Source organism: Mauremys mutica, chromosome 1, assembly GCF_020497125.1.
Source record: "Mauremys mutica isolate MM-2020 ecotype Southern chromosome 1, ASM2049712v1, whole genome shotgun sequence".
Classification (NCBI taxonomy): Eukaryota; Metazoa; Chordata; order Testudines; family Geoemydidae; genus Mauremys; species Mauremys mutica.
Window position 1 is genome coordinate 127,821,855 of NC_059072.1, and position 24,939 is coordinate 127,846,793.

The 24,939-nt window shown below is 42.7% G+C and overlaps 2 protein-coding genes across 6 annotated transcripts in view; one reads left to right on the top strand and one right to left on the bottom strand.

Moving 5' to 3' along the window:
• The window catches only part of SMC1B (structural maintenance of chromosomes 1B), a 75,363-nt gene extending 55,711 nt beyond the window's left edge, over positions 1–19,652 (bottom strand). The window contains exons 1-9 of one of the 2 annotated variants that reach the window (XM_044995270.1): positions 19,358–19,652; positions 17,167–17,355; positions 13,699–13,811; positions 9,536–9,739; positions 8,370–8,608; positions 7,658–7,916; positions 5,756–5,896; positions 1,675–1,757; positions 220–427 (exon numbers count right to left, since the gene is read on the bottom strand). In XM_044995270.1, the coding sequence (XP_044851205.1) occupies positions 220–427; positions 1,675–1,757; positions 5,756–5,896; positions 7,658–7,916; positions 8,370–8,608; positions 9,536–9,739; positions 13,699–13,811; positions 17,167–17,355; positions 19,358–19,466 (1,545 nt within the window). In that variant the 5' untranslated portion in view covers positions 19,467–19,652. The remainder of the gene's footprint in view (positions 1–219; positions 428–1,674; positions 1,758–5,755; positions 5,897–7,657; positions 7,917–8,369; positions 8,609–9,535; positions 9,740–13,698; positions 13,812–17,166; positions 17,356–19,357) is intronic. The other variant, XM_044995280.1, reaches the window with a different exon arrangement.
• Positions 19,653–19,699: 47 nt separating this feature from the next.
• The window catches only part of RIBC2 (RIB43A domain with coiled-coils 2), a 30,273-nt gene continuing 25,033 nt past the window's right edge, over positions 19,700–24,939 (top strand). For 2 of the 4 annotated variants that reach the window (XM_044995367.1, XM_044995376.1), the window contains exons 1-3: positions 19,700–19,999; positions 21,111–21,192; positions 24,564–24,908. In XM_044995367.1, the coding sequence (XP_044851302.1) occupies positions 19,883–19,999; positions 21,111–21,192; positions 24,564–24,908 (544 nt within the window). In that variant the 5' untranslated portion in view covers positions 19,700–19,882. Of the gene's footprint in view, positions 20,000–20,248; positions 20,272–21,110; positions 21,193–21,474; positions 21,622–24,563; positions 24,909–24,939 lie in introns of those variants that run through there. The other 2 variants (XM_044995384.1, XM_044995392.1) reach the window with 2 other exon arrangements.

The following is a 24,939-nucleotide window of genomic DNA, read 5'->3' on the forward strand; positions in this document are numbered from 1 at the left end:
AGATTGAATTTAATAAACATACTGTTCTTTTGTAGTACAAAATTTGCATTGTCATTCCCATTTACAAGTGTCCCTAGAATACATAAATAGATTGAAAGTTAAAATATATTTAAGATGGTCACAGAAAGCCCCATGCTGCCATATATACAACTACAACTGCAAATGCAAATCTCAAATCTAATTATAACCACAAAAATGCAAATAAATCCATCCAATTACCACAGAATCAGGATAAAGTCTTTTGAGACTCTCCAGCATCTCTGCTCTCATTTGCTGGCGTCTTCCTTCATGGTAGTCAATTCTGGCATTCTGCAGCTCACCAACTATTTTGTTTAGTTCTTCATTTACTTGAGCTATCTGTACCCTTGAATTCTCCATTTCATCAGTTAGGACTTTCTCCTGTTGTTTTTTCTCTGCTAACAATTCACTTTAAACCAAAATAAGGGAAGATGTGAGAAAAATGTATCCCAATTATATTGTCTTAACTTTACATTAATTTTATGAGTAGAGTGATTTTATTCCACAGGTGTGAGCCTCTGGGCTGAACTCAAAATCTTTATATGGAAACAAGATTTTAATCCATGAAAGTCAAATTATGAGATAACAGACTTTACTAACAAACAAGTTGAACTGCTGCCATTTAGAAGATTTGATATCTACACAATGTCATCTTTTGCTAATATTAAGTGGTTAACAGAATATTTGTTCAGCTGTTCTAGAAAGACCAGACACTTGGCATAAGTGACCACTATGTTATAGAAGTTAAACCAAATACTTTTTGGCTTTCCTTTATAAGCATGTTTTTCAAATTAAAAAAAAAAAGCTTCTATTTATTTTCCTGGTTATTCACAGGATTTTTTCAGCAAGTTACATAGGGATTTAGCCACACAACTCTCATGGTTGGAAGCAGTAATATATTTTAAATGCTTCTGAATTGAGTCCAAAAATCTCCTCTCAGATACATACACACAGAGGGCATAACGTGACCGTGAATCAATACAATGTACAGTTTTGCAAAAATAATCTGAAAAGTCTATGACAAAATCATATCCCACTTTACACACATGCACAGGGCATAAGGTACTCCCCTGCTCACCTGCGCATTGTGGGTCACAACATCCCTCCACTGGGCTGTAGCTCCCCCTCCATGGCAGACCTCTGATCCATCCAAGTACAAGCCAGCACTGCTGAACCAGTGTGAAGGGGGAAGTAAAATGTGACAGGAAAAGGGGTGGTGCAGTTACTCTGCATACTCAAAACAGGGGCAGGAGGAAGATATGGACCAGGGAACAAACGGTGACTAATTCACAATCTGGCCTCTATTCTGCTTCCAGGGCAGCAAAACTACTAAGCTGCATTCTGCCCTTTTATTCAAGCCTTGTGGTAAATCCACAATCTAGTCCATAATGAAAAAACACAATCCTCATATACTTGTTTCCTCTCCCTCATAATCACGAAAAAAAAAAGTGTGAAGTAACATCTGGGAGGACAGTAGAATCTGTCCCAAAATTATTGAAAAATTACAACTAAGGACAAATAAAAGGATTTAGTGCAAGACAAATACTACCCGTACATTTAAAAATACACCTTAAGAAAGGCAGGTTTTCAACAATTTTTTTTACAATATGCATAGTGTCTGAACTGCAATTTATTTTATTTAAAAAACAAACATACATGCATGACTTGGTATACTCCTCCAACTTCTCAATTCGTTTTTTGTGGTCTTCTATCTGTTCGACAACTTGCTTTATACTTTCCTAAACAACCATAAATAGGATGCAATTTACAAGATTACACAATTCTAAAGCCAATTTGCTAATATCACTAAATTTTCAGAGTGGGGCACTGATATTTAGCTATGTAACTAACCTTAACCATGAAATATCCATTGAAGTCAAGTCACAGCATATCACTTTGCATATTTAGTGGATAGATATTTCCCATGTGAATAATATACTATATCTACCAAAACTACACTATTGTTTTCAAGCCAATTAGTACAGAGATTCTTCAATGTGAATGGATCTTGACACTTCCATAAATACTACTTGGTAATACCCTTTTAACATTTAGTTAAATACAAAAGTTTAAGATTTAAAACAAATGTAAAAGCTTTATAAAATCTGATAATAGACTTGTTTTCTTTGTTTTATAAATACTTCAAATTTTAAAATCAAGTGTCCCTCTGCAGAATCTGAAACCCAACATCACAGCATTATGCTAGTGAATATGAACCAGCAAGTGAAATTACTAGTCTTTTTTCACTGTCCAAACTGTTTGGCCAGCGTGGCGAGCTGATCAGCACAGGTGACCATGCAGTCCCAGAATCGCAAAAGAGCTTCAGCATGGACCAAATGGGAGGTACTGGATCCGATTGCAGGCAGAACTCCGTTCCAAAAGACGAAATGCCAATATATATGCCAAAATCTCCAACGGCATGATGGACAGAGGCTACAACAGGGACACACAGCAGTGCAACGTGAAAATTAAGGAGCCCCAGGCAAGCCTATCAAAAAACAAAGGAAGCAAACAGTCGCTCCAGGTCAGAGCCCCATACATGCTGCTTCTATGATGAGCTGCATGCAATTCGGGGGGGGAGGGCGCACTACTACCCCACCACTATCTGTGGACACCTGCAAGGGGGGAGTCTCACACAACAGGGGTGAGGATTTTGTGGATGAGGAAGATGAGCAGGAGGTGGTGGTTGAGGATAGCACACAGTAGGCAAGCAGGGAATCCCTTCTCCCCAGCAGCCAGGAACTGTTCATCACCCGGGAGGGTATTAACTCCCAAGTTGGGCCCCCGGACCATGAAGCTGGAGAAGGCACCTCTGGTGAGTGTACCTTTGTAAATAAAATACAAGGTTTAAAAGCAAGCGTGTTTAATGATTAAATTTGCCCTGAAGACTTGGGATGCATTCGTGGCCAGTATAGTCTGAGGATGGAGCAGAAATCCTCCAGGGACATCTCCATAAAGCTCTCCTGAAGGTACTCTAAAAGCCTTTGCAGAATGTTTCTGGGGAGGGCAGCCTTATTCCATCCTCCATGGTAAGACGCTTTACCATGCCAACTCAGTAGCAAGTAGACTGGAATCATTGCAGAACAAAACATTGCAGCGAATGGGCCCGGGCTTTGGTGGCATTCAAGCAACATCTGTTCTTTATCTCTTGGTGTTAGCCTCAGGAGAGTGATATCATTCATGGTGACCTGGTTGAAATATGGGAAATTTGTTTAAAGGGACATTCAGAGGTGCCCGTTCCTGCTGGGCTGTTTGCCTTTGGCTGAAAAGAAATCATCCCCACTGTTAGCCACGCGATTGGGGGAGGCCCGTTCATGCTGAGCTGTTCGTGTTTGGCTGACGGAAATCTTCCTGGATACCAGCCATGCATTCAATAAGTTTTGAACTGTAGTGTGGCCTTGTCCTTCCCTCCTCCCCTCATCCACCACCCCACCCGGTGCTTCCCTCCTAACCCACCCCTCCAAGGCTACCTTGAGAGTTTTCCCCCTATTTTTGTGTTGAATTAATAAAGAATGCATGATTTGGAAACAATGACTTTATTGCCTCTGAAAGCAGTGGTTGAAGGGGGGAGGTCTGTTGGTTTACAGGAAAGTAGAGTCAACCAAGGGGGCGGGTTTTCATCAAGGAGAAAAACAGAACTGTCACACTGTAGCCTGGCCAGTCGTGAAACTGGTTTTTAAAGCTTCTCTGATGCACAGGACAGCCAGCTGTGCTCTTCTAATTGCCCTGGTGTCTGGCTGCACGTAATCAGCCGACAGATGATTTGCCTCAACCTCCCACCCCATAAATGTCTCCCCCTTACTCTCACAGATTTTGTGGAGCACACAGCAAGCAGCAACAACAATGAGAATATTGGTTTCACTGAGGTCTAACCTAGTCAGTAAACTGCGCTAGCAAGCTTTTAAACATCCAAATGTACATTCTACCACCATTCTGCACTTGCTCAGTCTATAGTTGACCTGCTCCTTACTACTGTCCAGGGTGCCTGTGTATGGCTTCATGAGCCATGGCATTAAGGGGTAGGCTGGGTCCCCAAGGATAACTCTAGGCATTTCAACATCCCCAACAGTAATTTTCTGGTCTGAGAAGTAAGTTCCTTCCTGTACCTTTTCAAACAGACCAGAGTTCCTGAAGATGCGAGCATCATGCACCTTTCCCGGCCATCCCACGTTGATGTTGGTCCCTTGTGATCCACCAGCGCTTGCAGCACCATTGAAAAGTACCCCTTGCGGTTTACTTACTGGCTGCCAAGGTGGTCTGGTCCCAAGATAGGGATATGCGTTCCATCTATCGTCCCACCAGTTAGGGAATCCCATTGCAGCAAAGCCATCCACTATGACCTGCACATTTCCCAGAGTCACTACCCTTGATAGCAGCAGCTCAGTGATAGCGCTGGCTACTTGGATCACAGCAGCCCCACACAGTAGATTTACCCACTCCAAAATGATTCCCGAATGACTGGTAGCTGTCTGGCATTGCAAGCTTCCAGAGGGCTATTGCCACTCGCTTCTCAACTGTGACAGCTACTCTCATCTTGGTATTTTTGTGCTTCAGGGCCGGGGAAAGCAAGTCACAAAGTTCCATGAAAGTGCCCTTACGCATACGAAAGTTTCGCGGACACTGGGAATCATTCCAGACCTACAACACTATGCAATCCCACCAGTCTGTGCTTGTTTCCCGGGCCCAGAATCAGCGTTCCACGGCAGGAACCTGTCCCATTACCACCATGATGTCCAAATTGCCAGGGCCCATGCTTTGAGAGAAGTCTGTGTCCACGTCCTCATCGCTATTGTGATCACGCTGTCGTCGCCTCCTTGCCTGCTTCTGCAGGATAATGCATGAGGTGTTTACAATGCTCACAACAGCAACGGGCTCCATGCTTGCCGTGGTATGGCATCTGCAGGAGAGCAGAGTTGCTGCGGAAGCGGTGGATGATGATGGATGCCATGAGAATAGATATTTATACAGAACGACAAGAGGACCTGCGAGGTGGATTCATGACACCAGGAGAGCAGAGTTGCAGCGGAAGCAGCGGGTGATGACTGTTAGCCGTCCTACTGCACCGTCTGCTGACAGCAGCACCCAGGACACATCAGCAGCAGTGACAGTGAGCTGAGTGGGCTCCATGCTTGCCGTGGTATGGCGTCTGCACTGAAAAAAGGCGACTGATGACATGTACCCAAAACCACACATGACAATGTTTTTGCCCCATCAGGCACTGGGAGCTTAACCCAGAATTCCAATGGGCAGCAGAGACTGCGGGAACTGTGGGATAGCTATCCACAGCGCACCGCTCTATAAGTCGATGCTAGCCACAGTAGTGAGGACACACTCCACCGACTTAAGGCACTTAGTGGGGACATATGCAATTGATTGTATAAAATGGATTTCTAAAAATCAACTTCTATAAAAATCGACTTAATTTCATAGTGCAGACATATCCAGATCTGCAATTATAAGGGTGTTTATACTGTAAGCAGGCTTTCACTAAGCCACATCCTAGAAGAGATATGTAAAGTAATTTTTGAAGGACAAAGAGCCAGCCATGTGGCAGTAGGTCTGTCAGAAGAGAAGCTCAAACATATGCATTGTATCAAGGCTGTTGAAGTGTTTTTGGTAAAGAATGTATTCAGTACAATTATACTAACATTTATAATGACAGAGAAGGACATGTATTAGACAGACAACGAGAGATGGGGTTTCTATTCCCCAGTAAAATTAAATTCCATCTCAGTACCTCAATTTCTTTTTGCTTCCTCTCATCAAATGTCATCCTTTCTATATCTGCTTTTTGCTCCCACTGCAGTTTTTCTAGTTGCTGGGTCAATGTAGCTACCTTCTTTCTCGCTAGTTCTTTCAGCTCTTTATACCGATCCAGCTGTACAAACAGATTCAAATATTACTCCCGCCCTTAAACATAAAGGGAAATTTTCATTGCATTATGTGCTTGACTAGCAAATTAACCTTATCAAACTACAGATTGTAAATTACTATCCAGTTATGGAGCCAAGTATTGGCAATCAGATGCCATGAAAGATACAACTTCAAACTTTATTCTCCTGTTTTCTTGCCTACAGTCTAGTTTAGAGTTTTGTTTTAAATAAGTCATTAGGCAAACTAAAGCTTACATAAACATTTCCGAAAAAAGGAGAGGATCAAGACATCATCCAAATGCTGAGTGGCCCAAAAGTAAAGGAATTATTCTTAAAAACAGTTATTTTGATATGTGAGAAACCTCCAAGGAGAAGATTTGTAGAGGTATACAGAAGGGTTTATGTTTGGGGCAACTCTTTAAATTATGCCTAAAGGTTGACAAATCTCTACAGTAATGAGGAGTTGGAACTCCTCCACTCACTTCTCTGGGGCATAATTTACAAGGTTGCCTCAATCTACAGGGATAATAGGAAGGAAACTTACCCATCAGGTTATGCAGAATTTAACATATAATAAAAAAAATTTGAAAGAGTTTCTAGGTCTAATGGCTGCAGAAATAATTGTCTAGATGTGAACTAACTGGAAAATTATGCAGGGATGTCTTTCTGAAACAGCTTTATATCAGAACTGTGAACTGATCTTATCTGCAGCAGTTGGGAAGTTGTTTTGGTAAAGACCTCCTTCCTCACACCACCTCATAGCCCCTTGACAGCAAAAGAGCTGCTCCATGGTTACTATCCTATCCTCACAGGTACTGTTTGTGCTTCCAGTAAAAACCAATGGATACACAATGCTGTGGACCCACAGCCCCAGGTCACAAGGAACCCCATGGAGATTGGGTTTAAAACAGACAGGTGCTGCACATGCCTTGGCTAGGCTCCCCTAAATCCTCCTCTCACTATTGTGCACTGGAACTTCACTGATTCACCTAGAAGAGAGTCTTTGATTATTGCTTTGGAAAGGATATGATTCACACATTAGAGAGAAGTAATACACCACCACCTCCAACCATCTTAAAAGGTTAAATTTGAAATCCCTCTGTCTTAAGTTTACTCCTCAAAACTGTTCTCTCTCTAGAACTTCTGGGAGGCTTGAATTGTCCTTAAATCATTTAATCAGTGCTATAAAAAATGTTTAATTAATTCCAGCTGTTTGCTGGTTAAAAAACTATGTTAAGCTCAGGCACATGCAGTTGGCAGAGCTATTTTACTTGCAGCTCAAGGAGTCTCAAGAACATTAAAGAAAAATCTTGTCAGTAGAGCCTCATTTTGTCCTTCTAGGAAGGAGGCCCAATCATGGTGTTGCTAATCATATTCTGGGCTAACTGTGACCACTTAGCAAACTGCAACTGCTCACACTGTAAGCTAAAAATAAACCGAGGGGAATGTTACAATTTATTTCTCCATATAGAAGAAATACAGGTATCACATATTTTTATGTGCAAATTGACATAGATTTTACGTCTGTTGGCTTCCAGGATAAACCTGTAAGAGATGAAAAATAAAGGCAAGATCACCATTTTGCCTCATCCTATTGGACAAATCTCTCTTTTTCCTTGCAATTTAGTCTAAGTCAAATTGGATTTGTAACCACTCTGAAAATAATGGGTGAAATCATGGCCCCACTGAAGTCAATGGCAAACTCCCATTAGCTTTAACAGAGCCAGGATTTCACTCAGTCTAGTACTTCCCGCCCCACAACTCACTTGACTTGCTTCCAGCTCAACATCTGCTCTTCTCTGTAAGATCTCCTCTTCAACCTTCTTTTCAAATGCTCTCCAACTTCTCTCAACATCAGTCAGCTCAGTGTCCAATTCTTTTATGTTTTGCTCTTGTTTAGCAAGGCGTTTCTCATTATCTTTTAAGGATTTCTTAGCCATATCTACTTTCTTGATTTGGTGAGAAGTGTTCTCCTTTGCTTTAATATATTGGGGCCTTTTCTGATTCAATGATGCTTCTAGGGTTCTTTGGGGGGGAAAAAAGATGCATTTTTGTCAACTTTATGTTTCAGGGAAACATGAAATGCAGCCTGGAACAAGATAGTTTAATTAAAAAAAAAAACCACCACATTTTAAGTGGGGACCAAGTATGAGATGTTTCAGTCCAAAGGTCATATTTTGATACATATAACTGAAAATAGAGGTTTAAACATGAAGTACAATGCTATACCACACCTACAATGTTGCAGTGAACAGGTAAAATGTTTTACTGAGAATAGTGACAAATAAAGTGGCTGAAAATTAAGTATTATATATTTATTCTGTAACACAGTGATTATTATTTTAGAAATCTCCCATTGACTTCAATGGGGTCAGAATTTCACCCACCCTCTTGATCAGGAAATACACTCTGAAGAGTAACTTAGAATGCAGATTAACTCTCAAAATCTCAGTTCAGGCCTATTACAGGAAAACTTACTTCATTTCTTTTTCCATGTGTTGTTGGTCTCTATTTAATATTCCAAGCACTTTTTTCTTAGCTTTAAATGTGTCTTCAGCAGAAGAAAGGGAGTCTTTCTTGGTATTCACATCCATGTTCTTTTCATCCAATTTGTTGTTCAAAAAGTCAATTTTTTTCTCATTGTGATAAAGTCGGAAAAGTTGCAGCTGTATCCGGTTTTCTTTCAACTCTTCAAGCAGCATCTGGTAACGCTCTGCCTAAAAACAGCAATTTTTTATTTGCGGCTTTAAAAAGAATTTTTAATCACTAGCAGTCTAATCTCAGGTCCAGAGTAAAATGAACTAAAGTACTGGTGACTATGATTCCAGCAAGTTCACCAATCACAAAAAACTCAGCCATATAATGCAGTAGTTACTGTAAGAATTGCCAGTCATGCAGAATACATTGTCATTTACTTCATTAAAACATATTTATGACTACTGAACCTAGTATACTTAGAAACTATTATATTCAACTCCATTTCCTGTTGATTATTATGAATGCCACCAAATAGTAAATCATAACTGCTTTTTCCTCTCATGCATGCACTCAGGCAACACACTTTGCAAGAGAGGGTCACTGAACTCTCCAGGGAATAGAAGAATGTAGACATTTAGCTTCGTTTCAATAAGTTTCACATCTCCGGAACAAAGCTCACTATGATTGTTTGGGAAGTTGCAGGACTGAACCTTCTGAGACAAAGTATTTTTGGATGCAAAGTTTGTTTAAAAATGGAAGAATATTCTGCCCAGTAAGTAACACTACTGCATCACATAGTGACTGTACAAAAAGGGCAGAAATACAGAAATGACATACTACTGATGTATATTGGCAGAAGACACTTAACTATTAATCCTGTCCCACAGGAAAACATAGTATCTTCCTTGCTGATTTTTTTTTTGGTTAAATATTTCAGATTATACAAATTAATCAGATTATGTGGAACAGCATTTACCAAAAAACACTTTTTAAGAACCATCACTTTCCACAGAAAACAAGAAAAATGTATTTATTTTAAATGTATTAGAAGTGTTTGACCCAAGCTCTATAAACTCACACTACGCTAATAGAGTCTGCAGGATCAACCACTATGCTGTATGCTTTCTTAAATATGAAAACCTCCTTTATGTTATTTTTGGAATTACCTCCTCTTTCTCTAACTTTGCATGCTTGCGTTCTACTGCCACATGTTTTTTCTTGTTATAATTAAACTGCGCATCCCCCTCTGCCTGTTGCATTTTCTTCTTCTTTTTCTCATATTCCTCAGCAAACTCCCATGAATTACTAATCTGTTCAAAAAGCTGGGTTCTTTCCTTGGGCTTCTTCATTGCAATTGACTCTACTGCTCCCTAGAATAGAGTTTCAAAGATGTAGCACTGAGAATCATAGCACTGCAGATTACTGTACTCTACAAAAAGGGAATCTGAAATTGCCAGCAATATTGTGCTATTCAGTTTCTTAAAATCAAGATATCACTTAAATGATATTTCTCTAGATTCAATAGCCTCCCAATCAGAGAGACTTGAAAGTCCACTGAACCTAAATTGGACACTGAGACACCATGTATGAAAAGCGAAAGTTGTGGAATCATGTAGTACTGGCAGCAAAAAGTCAATCAGAAATTACAAAACAAACCTCACAAATTAAGAATATATAATGTACATAATTCATCCAAAAATTTTTCTATACTAAAGATTAAAATTTGGGAAACAAAGAATCCAGTCAGGAAGTGTTATCACTAATACAAAGTATAGTGTTATATTTATCCCAACACCCATTATGTTATGGGACTGGAGGAAGCTTTTCAAATGAAAATTTTCTATGAGTTTATAAAACGTAGATTCAGTTCCTTCCCCATTTTGATAATTTTTTTTAAAGCAGACAAGTTAGTGGAGCTTGAAAATTAAGTACTGTATATATTTATTCTGTAACTGTGATTACTATTTGATATGTATTATCGATATTTAAAGGAAAGCTAAATTAGAAGAAGAGATTTTTAATCCCGACATCTAATTGGAAGGAATAAAACTAAAAATACTTAACTGCCAAATACAGATTGCAAAAAAATTAAACAGGAAGCTAGTATTTTAACAGACTTGTGAGGCAGATTAGGACTAAGAATTCAAATCCCAAAGTAAGTTTCAGTTGTTTTAAGAAAATATGCTTTTCTAAAATTGTTCGGGAGTTAATTTAACATCTGGTTAAACTAAACAGATTGGAGGACTCAATAACAGACTATTAACAAATGGGATATAGTCTTTCGTCTGCATGTCACTAATTCAAATCCACCATAGTTCCCTATTTACCAAGAGTGGTTACTCACAGATGGTTCCATAGTCTATATGATTTTACTCTATTTCCCAGTGGATATACACCTCCAACTCACAAAAACATACTATCACCATTAGCATCCTTAATGGTAGTCTCAATAGACAGCCCAATAACTGAACAGATAAGAAAAATGAATGTTGACCTCGGAAGTAGTTCTTCAGAGGAGTATTTGGGCTCATTAATGTGAGCCCAAATACTGTGTGGCGAAGGTGATATTGTGAGGCATCTTCATAAATAAAAGATTTTGGTCTCTAGTGATGTCAAATAAGTGGCTGTGACCCAGGGACCTCTTGGTGACAACTAGCAGAGTGCACAGGGTTTTACAGGGATCCCCTGGGTTGGATATATGCATAATAGTTCACTAAAGCATGGCATGCGAGTCTCTACCAAGAGCCAGTAGCCCACTGGTTATCACACTCACTGCAAAATGTATGTACAGATAATATTTAAGGAGTTATGCTTTTATACTAAAAATTACCATATACACTCATTCATAAGCCGAATTTTTTTTTAATAAAAAAGGGAAGCACCAGAGAAGGTGGTCAGCTTATGAACGGGTATAGAGAGGGAGAGGTGGGACACAGCTCCTCCCCCCAACAGAGGGAGCCAGGAGAGGCAGCACAGCCAGCAGAGCCAGAAGGGAAGAGGTGGGGCCAGAGTCTCTCCACTTCTGGCCACGCTGCTCTCCCCCCAGCCTCCAAAGCAGCTGCAGCTCTGGGGCTGGCAGGCTGCTGCCGTGCCACTCGGCCCCGCCGGCCAGAGCAAGCTGTGGCCACGCTGCCCGGCCCACCAGAGCACGCTATGGCCATGCCATCTAGCCCAGCCTGATGGAACATGCTGAGGCCATGCAACCCGGTCTGGCCTGCCAGAGCAGGCTGCAGTCACGCTGCCCAGTCAGTCGGAGCAGCTCCAGCCAGGCCAGAGACATTCTCACCTGGCCCTCCCCAGATAAGGTGGGAAGGGGAGAGGATCCAGGGTCATGTTGGGGGTGGTCACAGGGGTTACTCCTCTGACCCCCAGCTTCCCTCTTCCCCCCCAATCCCCCCCAAAAACAAAAACATATCCCCACCAGTTGCTGTCCTGGCCCATTAGGATAAGCAGCTGGCGCACCGGGACATTTTGTTTACTTAGGTTTACCTCCATGCCTGCGGACGCGCAAGGTAAACAAACCATCTCGGCCCACTACTGGCTTATTCTGATGGCCCGGGAGCCAAAGTTTGCTGACCCCTGAATTATGGGGTCGGCTTATGAATGGGTCAAAAAATTTTCCATTTTTACTTATCCATCTTGGGGGGGGGGGTCGGCTTATAAATGAACTGGCTTATGATCAAGTATATACAGTATGTTCTTATGATCTTGGAGTTAAGGCAAGTCACCAGGTGACATACCTCAGAAGTGTTCCTTTCGGACAGAAGGCAACAGACACCTGTGTCCTAGTCTGGCCATTTTTGTATTGTATGCCTCATAATGTATACCTTTTTGCATACTGAACCACAGGCAAAAGACATGACTGAAATCTACAGAAAGGAAATTCACAGGATGATGATGGCCTGCTTACTGCTAAAGACAAAGGACTGTTAGGGTATAGCTGGGGATATAAGGAAACACACAGGATCCTTTACCCAGGAGGCAAGCTGACAGCACAGCTGTCTCTTGAAAGGAGGGTCACAGCAAACCCTGGTTGTAAAACCCTGCAAGGATTTTGCATGAGCAATACTCTAAGAAGATACTCTCATGTCTTATAATTAAGCCTATACTCTAGAACAGTGGTCTCCAAAGTGGGGTGTGCTAGAGGATCCTTGGGGGTGCACGGCAGGAGGAACACTTTTTTTTTTGGCGCTTCGGCAGTTCGGGGGGGGGGGGGGGGGAGGCCGAGCGGCTTTTTTTTTTTTGGTGCTTTGTCAAAAATGGCGCGGCAGTGGGTGCGTGCTCAAGAATTTTTACTAATGGGGCACGCGATCAAGACCACTGCTCTAGAAAGTGTGTTTTGATTTTGTTGTATAAATGTAATGATTTATTTCCAATACTTCTACTCGCTATTATTGGAATCTCTATGCTTTGTTAAATTTATTTATAGTGAAGTCAAGTATAAGTGCTGTCTGTTAAGAGCAGCGGTAATCTGAGGTAGAACTGGTAAGCGGGAGTGCCCTGTTTCTTTGGAAGCAGCAAACCTGAGAATAGTGTGAGCGCCCAGTGGACTGGGCCTGGACACTCCAGGGAGATGCTCAGAGGGCTTGAGAGTTGGATCATGCCTATTGCCAGCCTGCAGAGAAACAATAGGGCTTGCAAGCCCTAGAGGAGAGCGCTTGCATTGTTCATGGCTGGTAGAGTTGGGGCGCTGACCCCTAGCAGGCATAGACAAGGCTTCCTCCTGCTTAAGGACAGGTGGTAGCCAGATGCCTGACAATAAACCAGAAGGCATCACAATGGCACCTTTCAAAAGCAGTAAGTTCACACTTTAAGAAGATTAATACACACTAGGCAAAACAAAGAACTTTGGAAAATATATTTAAGGAAAAACCATGCTTGTCAAAGAGGAACTAGATGTCCTAACAAGATTTTCCATCCACATATTTATTATAAGTTGAGACAAAAATTATTTTGGCTCCAGAAATAAGGTGGTTAGCCAATTTTAGGTTTATTTGTTTTTAAATCCAAAACGTGAAGACCTTTTTCAACTTATAAACTGAAGCACAGAAATTACTGGGTTTCCCCATGATGAATAATGCTTCCCCCCTACCTCCCTTCCACACCCTCTATTGCCCAACACACAGAGAAACCTTGCAATTCCCATTTTATGGCCTAGACTTCTTAGGCTAGGACAAGACTGCTATTATTCATGCAGGACTAATTACCTGTTTGGCTGACCAAGGAGCAGCATTAACCGTCTAGTCCCATGGATCAAGCATGTTACCTTTACAACACTCCTGATCTGCACTCAAGCATTGGGAGGTTACCAAGTACCTTAAATGCTTACCTGAAAAACCATGCAGTTCCTTGCTTTGACAATTATGCCTATTTTTTCAAGCTCTGCTGTGTAAACCGATCGGCTAACAGCTTTATCATTGAAAAGAAACTCAGAACAACTACCTAATAAAGGAAGAAACAATAAAATTAAAGTATCATGTAACCAAATATTTGAACTATTAATTTATGTTGTGCACGTGACACTTTATCTAATCAGTTCACCTGTTACCCCTTTTGTACATCAAGAATGTCTACACTTCTTCTGAGGTCCAGAAGGAGGTGAGTGACAAACCATGTGAAAGTCTCTGGGTGAAGATAAAAGACAGGGGCGGGGGAAAAACAAGGTTGATATCAGGGAAAGGGTCTGCGATCGACAACCAAAACAGGAGGAGTGGCAGATGAGGCATTTCTATGACAAATATTTCTAGAACAGAAATATCCAAAACGTAAAACCTGTTAGTAATGGTGGATTTTAACTACCCAGATATCTGGTGGAAAAGTAATATGACAAAAACACAAAACGTCCAATACGTTCTTGGAATGTGTTGGGGAGAACCTTTTGTTTCCGGAGGTAGAGAACAGCAGCCATTTTAGGCTTGATACTGACTAACAAGGAGGAATTGGTTGCAAATCCAAAAGTGGAAGAGAACTGACAGTAATCATAAAATGATACATTTCAAGATTTGAAAGAAAGGAAAAAGTGAGGGCAGCAAAATAAGGAAAAGAGACAAAAAAACCCCAACAAAACAGATGTTAAACTTGGAGAACTGGTAGGTAAGGTTCCATGGGAAGAAATGATAAGGGAAAAAGGAGTTCAGGAGAGCTGGCAGCTTCTCAAGGAGATAATATTAAAGGCACAACAGCAAACTATCCCAATGGGAAAGAAAGACAAGAAGAACAATAAGAGGCCAAATGGGCTGCATCAGGAGCTCTTAAATGACCTGAAAAATCAAAAAGGAATCCTACAAAAAGAGGAAACATGAACAAATTGCTATGGATGAGTACAGAAGACTAGTACCAGCATGTAGGTACAAAATGAGAAAGGCTACAACACAAAGTGACTTACACCTAGCAAAGCACATAAAAAGGCAGTAAGAAATTGTAAATAGATACAGCGGGGAAGGAGAGCTACTAACTAACTACCCCATGACACAGGTAGTTAATGCTGGTTTTACTTCAGTCTACACTAAGAAGGATAATTGTCATTGGATGCTTAACACAATTAAATAACAAAATGGAAGGAATGCAAGCCAGAACAGGGAAAAAACAGATTAAATATTTAGCTAAATTAGATGTATTCAAGTTGTTAGGACCTGACAAAGTTCACCCTAGGGTACTTGAAGAACCAGCTGAAGCAATCGCAGAACCATTAGAGATTATCTTTGAGTTACTTGCCAAGTGAATAGGAGGGGAGGAAGCAGTAAACATGATACATCTTGATTTCAATAAAGTTTTTGACACTGTCCCACTTGACAGTCTCATAAGCAAACTAGGAGAAAGTGGTCTATATGAAATTGCTATAAAATGGGTGCACAACTGGTTGAAAAACCATACTCAAAGAGTATCAATGCTTCACTGTCAAACTGGGAGGTTGGATCTAATGGAGTCCTGCATGGGTCTGTTCTGGTAATATTCAATATTTTTATTCATTACTTGGATTAATGGCGTGAAGAGTATGCTTATAAAATTTGCTGATGACACCAAGTTGGGAAGGGTTGAAAGCACTTTGGAGGGCAGGATTAGAATTCAAAGTGACCATGACAAATCAGAGTATTAGTCTGAAACCAACAAGATGAAATTCAATAAAGACAAATGCAAAGTACTTAATTTAGGAAGGAAAAAAAATTAAATGGACTTTACAAAATGGGGAATAACTGGCTAGGTAGTACTACTGCTGAAAGGGGGTTATAGTTGGCCACACAGTAAATATGAGCCAATGTGATACAGTTGCAAAAAAAGGCTAATATAATTCTTTGTTGTATTAACAGGAGTTTTGTACACAGGAGGTAACTGTTCCAGTCTACTCAGAATTGGTGAGGTCCTCAGCTGGAGTACTGTGTTCTGTTTTACTTAAGGAAAAATATGGACAGACTGGAGAGAGTTTAGAGAAGAATAAAAAAAAATCATCAACACTTTAGAAAACCTGAATTATGAGGAAAGGGTTAAAAATACTTGGCATGTTTAGTCTTAAGAAAAGAAGACTAAAGGGGGACAGGAAAACAGTCTCTAAATGTTTTAAGGGCTGTTCTAAAGAGAACAGTAATCAACTGCCCATGTCATAGAATATAAGGGCTGGAAGGGACCTCAGGAGGTCATCTAGTGCAACTCCCTGCTCAAAGCAGGACAAGTCCCCAGACAGATTTTTGCCCCAAATCCCTAAATGGCCCCCTCAAGGATTGAATTTACAACCCTGGGTTTAGCAGGCCAATGCTCAAACCACTGAGCTATCCCTCCCCACTGAAGGGAGGACAACTAGTAGTTATCTTAATCTATAGCAAAGGAGTTTACATTAGATATTATGAAAGACTTATTAGGCTAAAAAAGTATTGGAACAGGTTACCAAGAGAAGTTGTGGAATCCCCATCATTGGAGGCTTTTAAGAACAGCTTAGACATGGTCTAGGTAACCCTGCTTCAAAATGGAGGGTGGACTAGATGACCTCTCAAGGTCCCTTCTACCCCTACAGTTCTGTGATTCTTTGATATCCAGAATGCAACCATTGCTCTCTAATGTGGACATTACAGCATTAGCCACACCTGTTAATACCAATCTTGACTACCATAACATACTCAGGACTACCCCTGAAGTCCACCCAGGCACTGGAGCTAGAGCAGAATGCAGCTGCTCTCCTGAGTGGTGTGGGGCAGTTGCATCTCCTTTGCTCAGGCCTCTGCACTGGCTTCCTTTTCTTTTCCATGTGGAATTCAAAGTGTTAACCTTCAAAGACTGGAATGATCAGTGACCATTAGATACAGCTACCAATCCTATACCTCACCTAAAAGTAATTAGGATTAGCCTTGGGAGTGCTTCCAACGCTGTAAACCGTGGCTCAAATCCGCAAAGGTATCTAGGCATCTAACTCCCATCGATGTCAGTGGAAGTCAGGAGCCTAAATAGCATAGAGAATCTGGGCTTGTTTCCATAACATGGCTTTCACAGTGGACTGCCCCATGGAACTCACTTCCTTTGATAAACTCTCAAGAGCCACAGTTGGGCAATCATTAGGGCAGGAGCATAACAGGTATTTTGTTTAGCATCTGATTAACTCTTTACTTTATTACTGTTTTCATCCTTATAATTACAGCACCTGGCTATGATGACCAGTACTATAAAAACTGGCTTAATTCCAAAGGATTCACTAGTCCATGTTGTACCATCAGATTATTATATATTTAAGATTTAAAAATAAATAGTCCACTGGAAGTTTTCTATATCAAGCACAGAAAATATTTGGGTGGCGGGGGAACCTACTACTTACCTCGAATAATTCTTGAAAATGTTCTCTCTTCTCCATTCTCTTCACAGTACACTATTGTCACACTTGCAGTAGAGGAAAATGGCTTTCCAACGTGTGCTCCATGAATAAGTTCTCGAACATTTTTCACTCTTAAATTTGCTGTTCTTTCACCCATTACAAAACTAAGGGCATCCATTATGTTTGATTTTCCTTTAAAATGAGCAAAAACATTAATTTTTTTAGAGTTGTATAGGTATGAACATACTTAGCTGACTACTTTTTTCTAATCTTTTATTTCAATCTCAGTTTTGTCGTCTTCCAGAACCTATATATGCATTTAAGAAACATTTAATTTAAAATAAAATTGTAGAAGAGGTTTACATGTTTGAAAGTAATTTACAACCAACAGCTGGTATCAATGTCTGCAACAGATTAATTATAATAAAAGTGTTTCACCACTGAATTCCATACTTAGTTTATGACATATCCAGGTCTATACACCCTTTATCTAAACATGTCTAATTTTCCCCTCTTTACTTCAGTTTGCTTGACAATATCAGTTGCTTCCTACATACTACGGACATTGACAGTGGTACTGAAATATTCCATAATGCATTTAGAACTCTTTCTTACAGATTCCTGAATTCCAAAGAATATCTTTTTCATATTTCCTTACACTATTATGAATAATTTTTCTGCTAATATTTCTAATACTTAATACATTATCTTTCCACCAAAACTTTTCTCCACTCATCCTCTCTTATCTGTCATTCCTGATAGCACCCTCATTTTTCTGGTCTCCCAGAATCACTACTTCAACATTACACTGTATCTTCCTCTCTCTTGCGCTCCTCCCCGCCCCTAAAATATCAGAAGAGGGAAAAAAATAAGAACATTCTTAAACTGAACGTTGGGGATTACACAGCATCAGAGTTTCTTCTGGCTACTGATTCATGTAACTTATGCTGATTTAACTGGATGAGTATCTGAAAAACTTCATTCAATATTTTGAACATTAGAACCAGTGGGAGACAGGGTAGGAGTGGTCCACTAACAGTCAAAAATTAAGTTAAATTAAAGCAATGAAAAATATAAAATCCTAGGCCCCTGCAGTAACCACTGGACAACTCTTTCCCTCCTTGGATAAGCTTGGTTATAGCATCTACTGCTTTTTCTAGACAAGTTTATGAAAACAAATCTCCCATTGTTGAGCTGTGGTAGGGGATGCAAAATAATGCCTGGACACGTTTTTACTGTCATTTTAGATAAACTTGCTCCAAATGTGATCAAAACAAGAATAGATCCAGCCATCAGGGTTTGGTCCATGCTGTGATTCCCAACAGCACCAACTGGAGAGGGTTTATAAGGCCATGTCTACATTGCAGTGTCTACATTATTATTAGTTATTATTATTATTCATAGGGATTTTTACACCACTGTAAGTAAGGTTTTTTTGTTTTGAGTAGAAAAAGTAGGCGAGTTCAAGCTTTGTTCAGTGATAATGACCTTAGGCTTTGTCTTCACTGCTTTGAAAGGTTTTGTTTTGTTTCCCCCCAGTGAGATGACCAAGCACAATCATTATCTTGTGGTAAAAGACCCAGGGGAGACAAGGCCCTTGTTGTGTTTGCCCTGAGGTATCAGAGCGAGATCAGCACCCCAAGACCGGATTGACCCCACCACTTCGTCTAGGGGCTGGTAAAGCCTTGCCTGCACTAGGATTTGACAGCGGGAGAGCTTGCACATTAGTCACCCCAAGGTAAACACGCTCCTGTCATCAGTGAAGACGAGGCCCTGACTTGGCCCTTTCTTCTAGAGGGGAGACACCCTGGGCTGCCTGACACCACCACACAGCCAGACCAGACCTGCTTTACGTATGTCTCCATAGCAAGCGGCAGGAAGTGTGAACCCAGTGTGATGAACTCCAGCTTGCGGCGCTCAGGCTACGTCGCTAAAACCAGCTGGGTAGACACTGGGGCTGGGCCTCTTTAGCGCATCCCTGACTTCAGACCCCAAGCGCTGTGTCCACACTGGGGTTACACCAGGGCCAGCAGGGTAGTTGGCATTTTGTCAGGGGGATCAGGGCAGCTGCAGCCACCACCCCCTCAGGTCTGGCCAGGAGGCCAGTCGCTATCCCCAGGGTGGGGCTGCTGTCCGACCCTCAGGCTGGGCCCGGCCCGGCAGCACCCCCGGGCAGTGGCCTGCCCTGACCTACCTGATCCGTTGGGCCCAATGATGCAGTTAAATCTCATGAAGGGGCCGATGCTCTGCCGCCCCCGCCATGACTTGAAGTTCTCCAGCAGCAGCAGCTTCAGGTAACCCATCCCCGGGGGAGGGGCGAGCCGGGACCCGGCGGGGGGGGCGGGTGGCCGCTAACGTCTGAAACTCCCCTCCCCTTAGTAGTTGGGTTCCGGGAGTGTGAGTGTGCGCGCGCAGGGGGTGGGCAGGTGTCACGCGCAGCTTCCGCGCCTCCCTCACGCAACCGAAGCCGCCTCGTGCTAGTTCCCGCGGGAAAGCACGGCGTGTCTCGCGAGATTTCTGAGGGGAGCGGGACCAGGGAGGCGGAGCCAAGCGGGGCGGGACCCGACGCGGAAATCAGGTGGCTCGTTCCCTTAGCAACCCGCTCTGTTGACATCGCCCGGCGCCAGCCCGGGGCGGGGAACAAGGGCCCCGGGAGAGCATCGTTCATTATTCTGCCTTGGTGGGACCTCGCTGCCCCCCCCCCGCCCCCGCGGGCACCATGCGCAGGCTGGGCCTGCAGCGGGACCTGGCCGAGGCGGCTGCGCTGGAGCGGAGGCGGCAGCGCGAGCTGCGCAGGCAGAGCCGCATCTTCAACGCCCGAGTCAGGACCATCGGGGTAAGCGGGCGGCGGGGACGGCCAGCGGGATGCGCCTTCCAGGGGGGCGGGGCGGGGCGGGGGGTGCCGGCTCGTGGCGCAGTCGGGGGGGGGGGGGCGAAGGCAGGCGGACTGTCTCAAACCCCCCCCGCGCTCACGGGACTGTTGGGTCCCGACTGCCATGGGGATCGATTACATTAATGATCGTGCATCGGGACTCAGGGGCGGGGCCAGAAGTGCAGGAGTGACAGTGTTGCGGGTTTTATCCTAGGGGCTGGAAGCACTTTACAAAGGTGAGTGTCTTTAGCCCCACTAATAGACGGGGACGCACCGAGGCATGCTGGGTGGTCTCATAGTTAGAGGGCACTCCGATTTAGACAGCCTCTCAACATTTCCAGTGTTGGAAGATTACCTCTGCAGTTCTTACATGTGTAGCCCATCCTGCTTCCATTGAAACCAAGGACAAAACTTCAGCTTTCTTTAGTGGAAACCGGATCAGGCCCTGTGTCGGTATATATTTAGGTTGCGTTTACACTACTCACACCACTTGCGGAGTCTTGTAGGGGATATGTAGCTCCAGGCCAGAGTGACAAGCAGGCAGTGTCTGCACTGCTGTGTGTAGCTGCATAGCTACTCAGGTCAGTGAAAGGCTGTACATCAGGGTGAGGTAGTCAGGAGCTACTGGAGCCTTTCCCTATTGCAAACAAACCTTTATGTCTGTAGAGCTTGACTGCCCACTGCCCTGCACCTTAAGTCAGGGGTGGCCAACCTGAGCCTAAGAAGGAACCAAAATTTACCAATGAACATTGCCAAGGAGCCACAGTAATACGTCAGCAGGCCCCCATCAGCTCCCCCCCAGCACCTCTGGCCCACTGGCAGCCTTGCCAATCAGCGCCTCCCCCAACTTCTCTGCACCTCCCGATCAGCTGTTTTGTGGCATGCAGGAGGTTGGGGGTGGGGGAGGGAGAGGAGCGAGAGCATGGCAGGCCCAGGGGATGGGGTGGGAAGAGGTGGAGTTGGGGCTCAAGTGGACATTTTAATATACAAGGTTGGATTAGCGCTGGTAAACAGTAAATATTTTCAATAGAATAAATAATTTTTGCAGAGCTTAATTTTTTTTTCATTATAATAGGTTGATAAGGATGCTTTGGATACTCAAATCAATGATAAGAAGATTCAAGAGGCAAATGAGAAAGCACGACATGATACAATTGGTATATTTATTGCTATATAAATAATACAATTTTATATTAGTATATGTAAACATTTGTACTCTGTTTTGCAGTCTTTTCTCACCATTTTCTCCTTTTTAAATGTTTCCACCAGTCTTTTCCTGAGTATTTGCTGCCATGGAAATGTAAGCCAAGATGTTAAAAATTGGTACCAAAAGTTAGGCACCTCTGTAAGTGGCCTGAAGACTACTCCTGGGGGAATTCTGTGCAGCTCCGCACGCACATCATTCATGTGCTCTGAATAATTTTTTTCCCCACAGACAATACCTTCTGCCAGAAAGTTGCTGCAGTTATGCCTTTTGCCTACCAGGGGCCACTGTGGCACTAGAATAGAGCAGCCACTCCCGAGCAACCCCCAGCTGTGATAGGGAAGGGAAGAGGATGCCTTCTTCACAGTGCCGGTGGGACCAGGTCAGGAGACGGGATATGAGGGGGCAGACAGCATGGGGCACATGGGGCTGCTGTGGGGTCACAAACTGAGGTTCATAAGGGCTATTCGGGGAGGACACACTGGGGCAGGAGCTGAATGGGAATGGAGGTGCAGAGCTACATAGGGACGGGGAAGGGGTGCAGGGATACATGGGGGAAGGTGAGTGGCTGAGTGGGGGCACAGAGACATGGGAACAGGGCAGAAGTGATGCAGGGCCACATGGGGACAGAGGGAGGGAATTCAGGGACACATGGGGGAAGGGGAGTGGCTGAGTGGGGGCAGAGGGCCACATGGGGAAAGGGGGAGGGGGTGAAGTGCCACATAGAGACAGGGGGCAGGGGTGGCTGAGTGGGGGTACAGGGCCACATGGGGACAGGGGGAGGGAATGCAGGAACACATGGGGGAGGGGGTGGCTGAGTGGGGCCACAGGGGGAAGAAGTGCAGGGCCACATGGGGGAAGGGATGTGCCTAAGTGGGGACACAGAGACATGGGACAAGGGGGTGCAGGGGCACATGGGGATTGGAGGAGAGGGTGCAGGGACACATAAGGTGACTGAGGGGTACAGGGACACATGGGGACAGGGGAAAATGTGCCTGATTGAATGGGAGAGGTCAGGGGTCAGCCAGAGTCTGAATGAGGGAGGCTCCCTAACAATTCTTCCCTGCCCCCTCCAAAAACCTGTTCCATATCCCACTCACACCCAGCAACCCTCCAGGTTCACTCACAGGCTCCTTCCCTTTCCCTCAGCCCCTCCATTACCCCTGATGCCCCCAAGCCTTTGCACTGTTTGTTTTTGGGGGCGGGGGCACAGTTCTGTATTGTAGTTTAAATGAATTACACAAAGTTTTGTATTTATATGCCTAGTAAGGAATCTATTTGACAAAAAACATTTTGTGAATCTTTTTCATTGTCTGTATTATTACAGACATACTTGTTGACAGGTATTTTGAAAAAAGTTACCAGAATAATTGAAACTGGTGTGATTATATTGTGTTATTTTGACAAATAAAATATGTAGAATTTTGCAGGATTTTAAAATGTTATGTTTAGAATTTTTAATTTTTGGTGCAGAATTTCCCCAGGAGTAGAAGGAAATGGGAACTGTTGTCTTTTCAGCCCTTTTGAAAATCAGTTTAACTTAAAACATATCAGTAGTCCCAATGAACCCTGTGCGTAAAGTTAAGCTTATGCATAGGGCTACGATTTTGTCATGGAAGTCATGGAATCTGTGACTTCCAAAGATCTCTGTGACTTGATCCCACAGCGCCTGGGAGCTGCAGGGTCCCCCCATTTCCCATGGTGGCTGGGAACTGCGAGGCCCCGAGCTCCCAGCCACTGGGGGCATGGAAGGGAGTGTCCGGGAGCTCCCAGCCGCTGTGGGCGGCGGGTGTGCCCCACAGTTCCTGGTTGCCGTGGGCAGTGGGTGCCCTGCAGCTCAGAGTCACAGGTAGAGGGGGGACCCTGCAGCTCCCAGCCAGGCCCCCAGGGGTAGTGTTGGGACCTCGCAGCTTCCCATTTTGTCATGCATATTTTTCATAAAAGTCATGGATAGGGCTTCCATGAATTATTCTTTATTGCCCATGACCTGCCCATGATTTTTAATAAAAATATGTGTGACAAAGTCTTAGCCTTAATTTATGCATAATTCTTTAAAGGATCAGACTTGGGATCACTCATTTTGAAAACCTATGCTGTAGGAATCACCTACTGCTGTATTAGCAAATAAAGAGACATATGCACTAAAATGATAATAGTTATCTGAGCAAATTTGTATTTCTTTCGTCCCACATTTAGTTTCTAAATATAAATTAATTTCACAAACCTTGTCCATATGTGAGCACATTACTGATTATGTTTTTCCCTCTTAATTCAGACATAGAAAGTATAGCCTATTTATTTTTGTATATCACCCTTGAAACAATATCTGTCTTCACTTGAGCGGGGGAAAGGATTTTTTTTGTCTACACTGGGTAAATATTGTCGAACCTACTTAGGTGAAACTTCCACTAAAGTCCATGGGAGTTTTTCTATCAAAAGGTCTTCAAGGTTTAGCCCACTCTTTATATTTGGATTTTTTTTTTATATTACATCATGTATATGCTACATGCCATTAGGAAAGTGTGTTTTAATTAATCTGATTGGGGGTGTGGTGTAAAGTACTCATCAATTTACTTGGGGATGGCTGTACAGTTTTGCTAATACTAATAGAACCTGTGCCACTGAAGCACATTATCGCAATAACTCTTTACTCCTAGAGGTGATCATTATGGACAGCCATCTGTATCTAGATTATTTTTGATAGAAACATGAATAATCTAAACCAGGGTTGTGAGTAGGAGCCATTGCTGAGTCAGGGCATACACACATAATTATGCTGACCACATCCCCTGACCTCTAGGCTGCACCATGGCTCACCATGGCTGGAATGCCGTTTGCTAGTATTTTTTCCAAGCTATATCATTGGTGGTACATCATTTTAGAGCTCTTGATTTGTTATTTTTATAGTTTCTTGTGTTCCTAACAAGTAACTGTATTTCAGTCACTACTGCAAATTAGTAGTAGATGGTGAGGAATTGCTCTACAGTACCTAGTCTTGATATACTACACAAAATGTGAAAAAATAAACCTATCTAATTTTATTAGTAGTCTTATCTTCTGTCTTTATTTTATGTATATTTTTTAATTATATTTTCCAGCAAGTTTCTGGTGCCAAAGATGATTCTTAAAAATTGACAGGTTTTATAATTGAGTAGCACTATCAGCTTAGAAAAATCATTTGCCACCTTTGACCTTCTAAATGACTTAAGTCTAGTAGTTAAAAATATTTTCTAGTCTTTTTTTAAAGATCACATTCTTCATTTTTTTTACAACCCCCTGTACATTTTGAATCTCATTTTCACCTTGTTTATAATCTTTTTGTAGCTGGTGAAATGAAGCAAAATGACAAGATCATCTGTATGTTAGAAGAACGGCAGAAACAGGACATCAAAAACCTAAACAAAGCTGTCACTGAGTTTCAACAGAATTTTCAGAAGCCAGAAACTCGGCGTGAGTTTGATTTATCTGACCCACAGTCCCTGAAGAAGGATACTTCTGCTCGCCTCTCTGACAATGACCCTCGATGTACTGTATCTGGCTTGCAGAAGTTTCTAGGAGAAGATTTAAACCATGATCAGAGGGTGAAATTTCAAAAGGAGCAGTCAAGAGAATGGTCTCTACAACAACAGAGAGACTGGAAGAATGCATTAGCAGACCAGAAATTTGCAGGTAACAAACAAAGGTAGAAGTTTGATTTTCA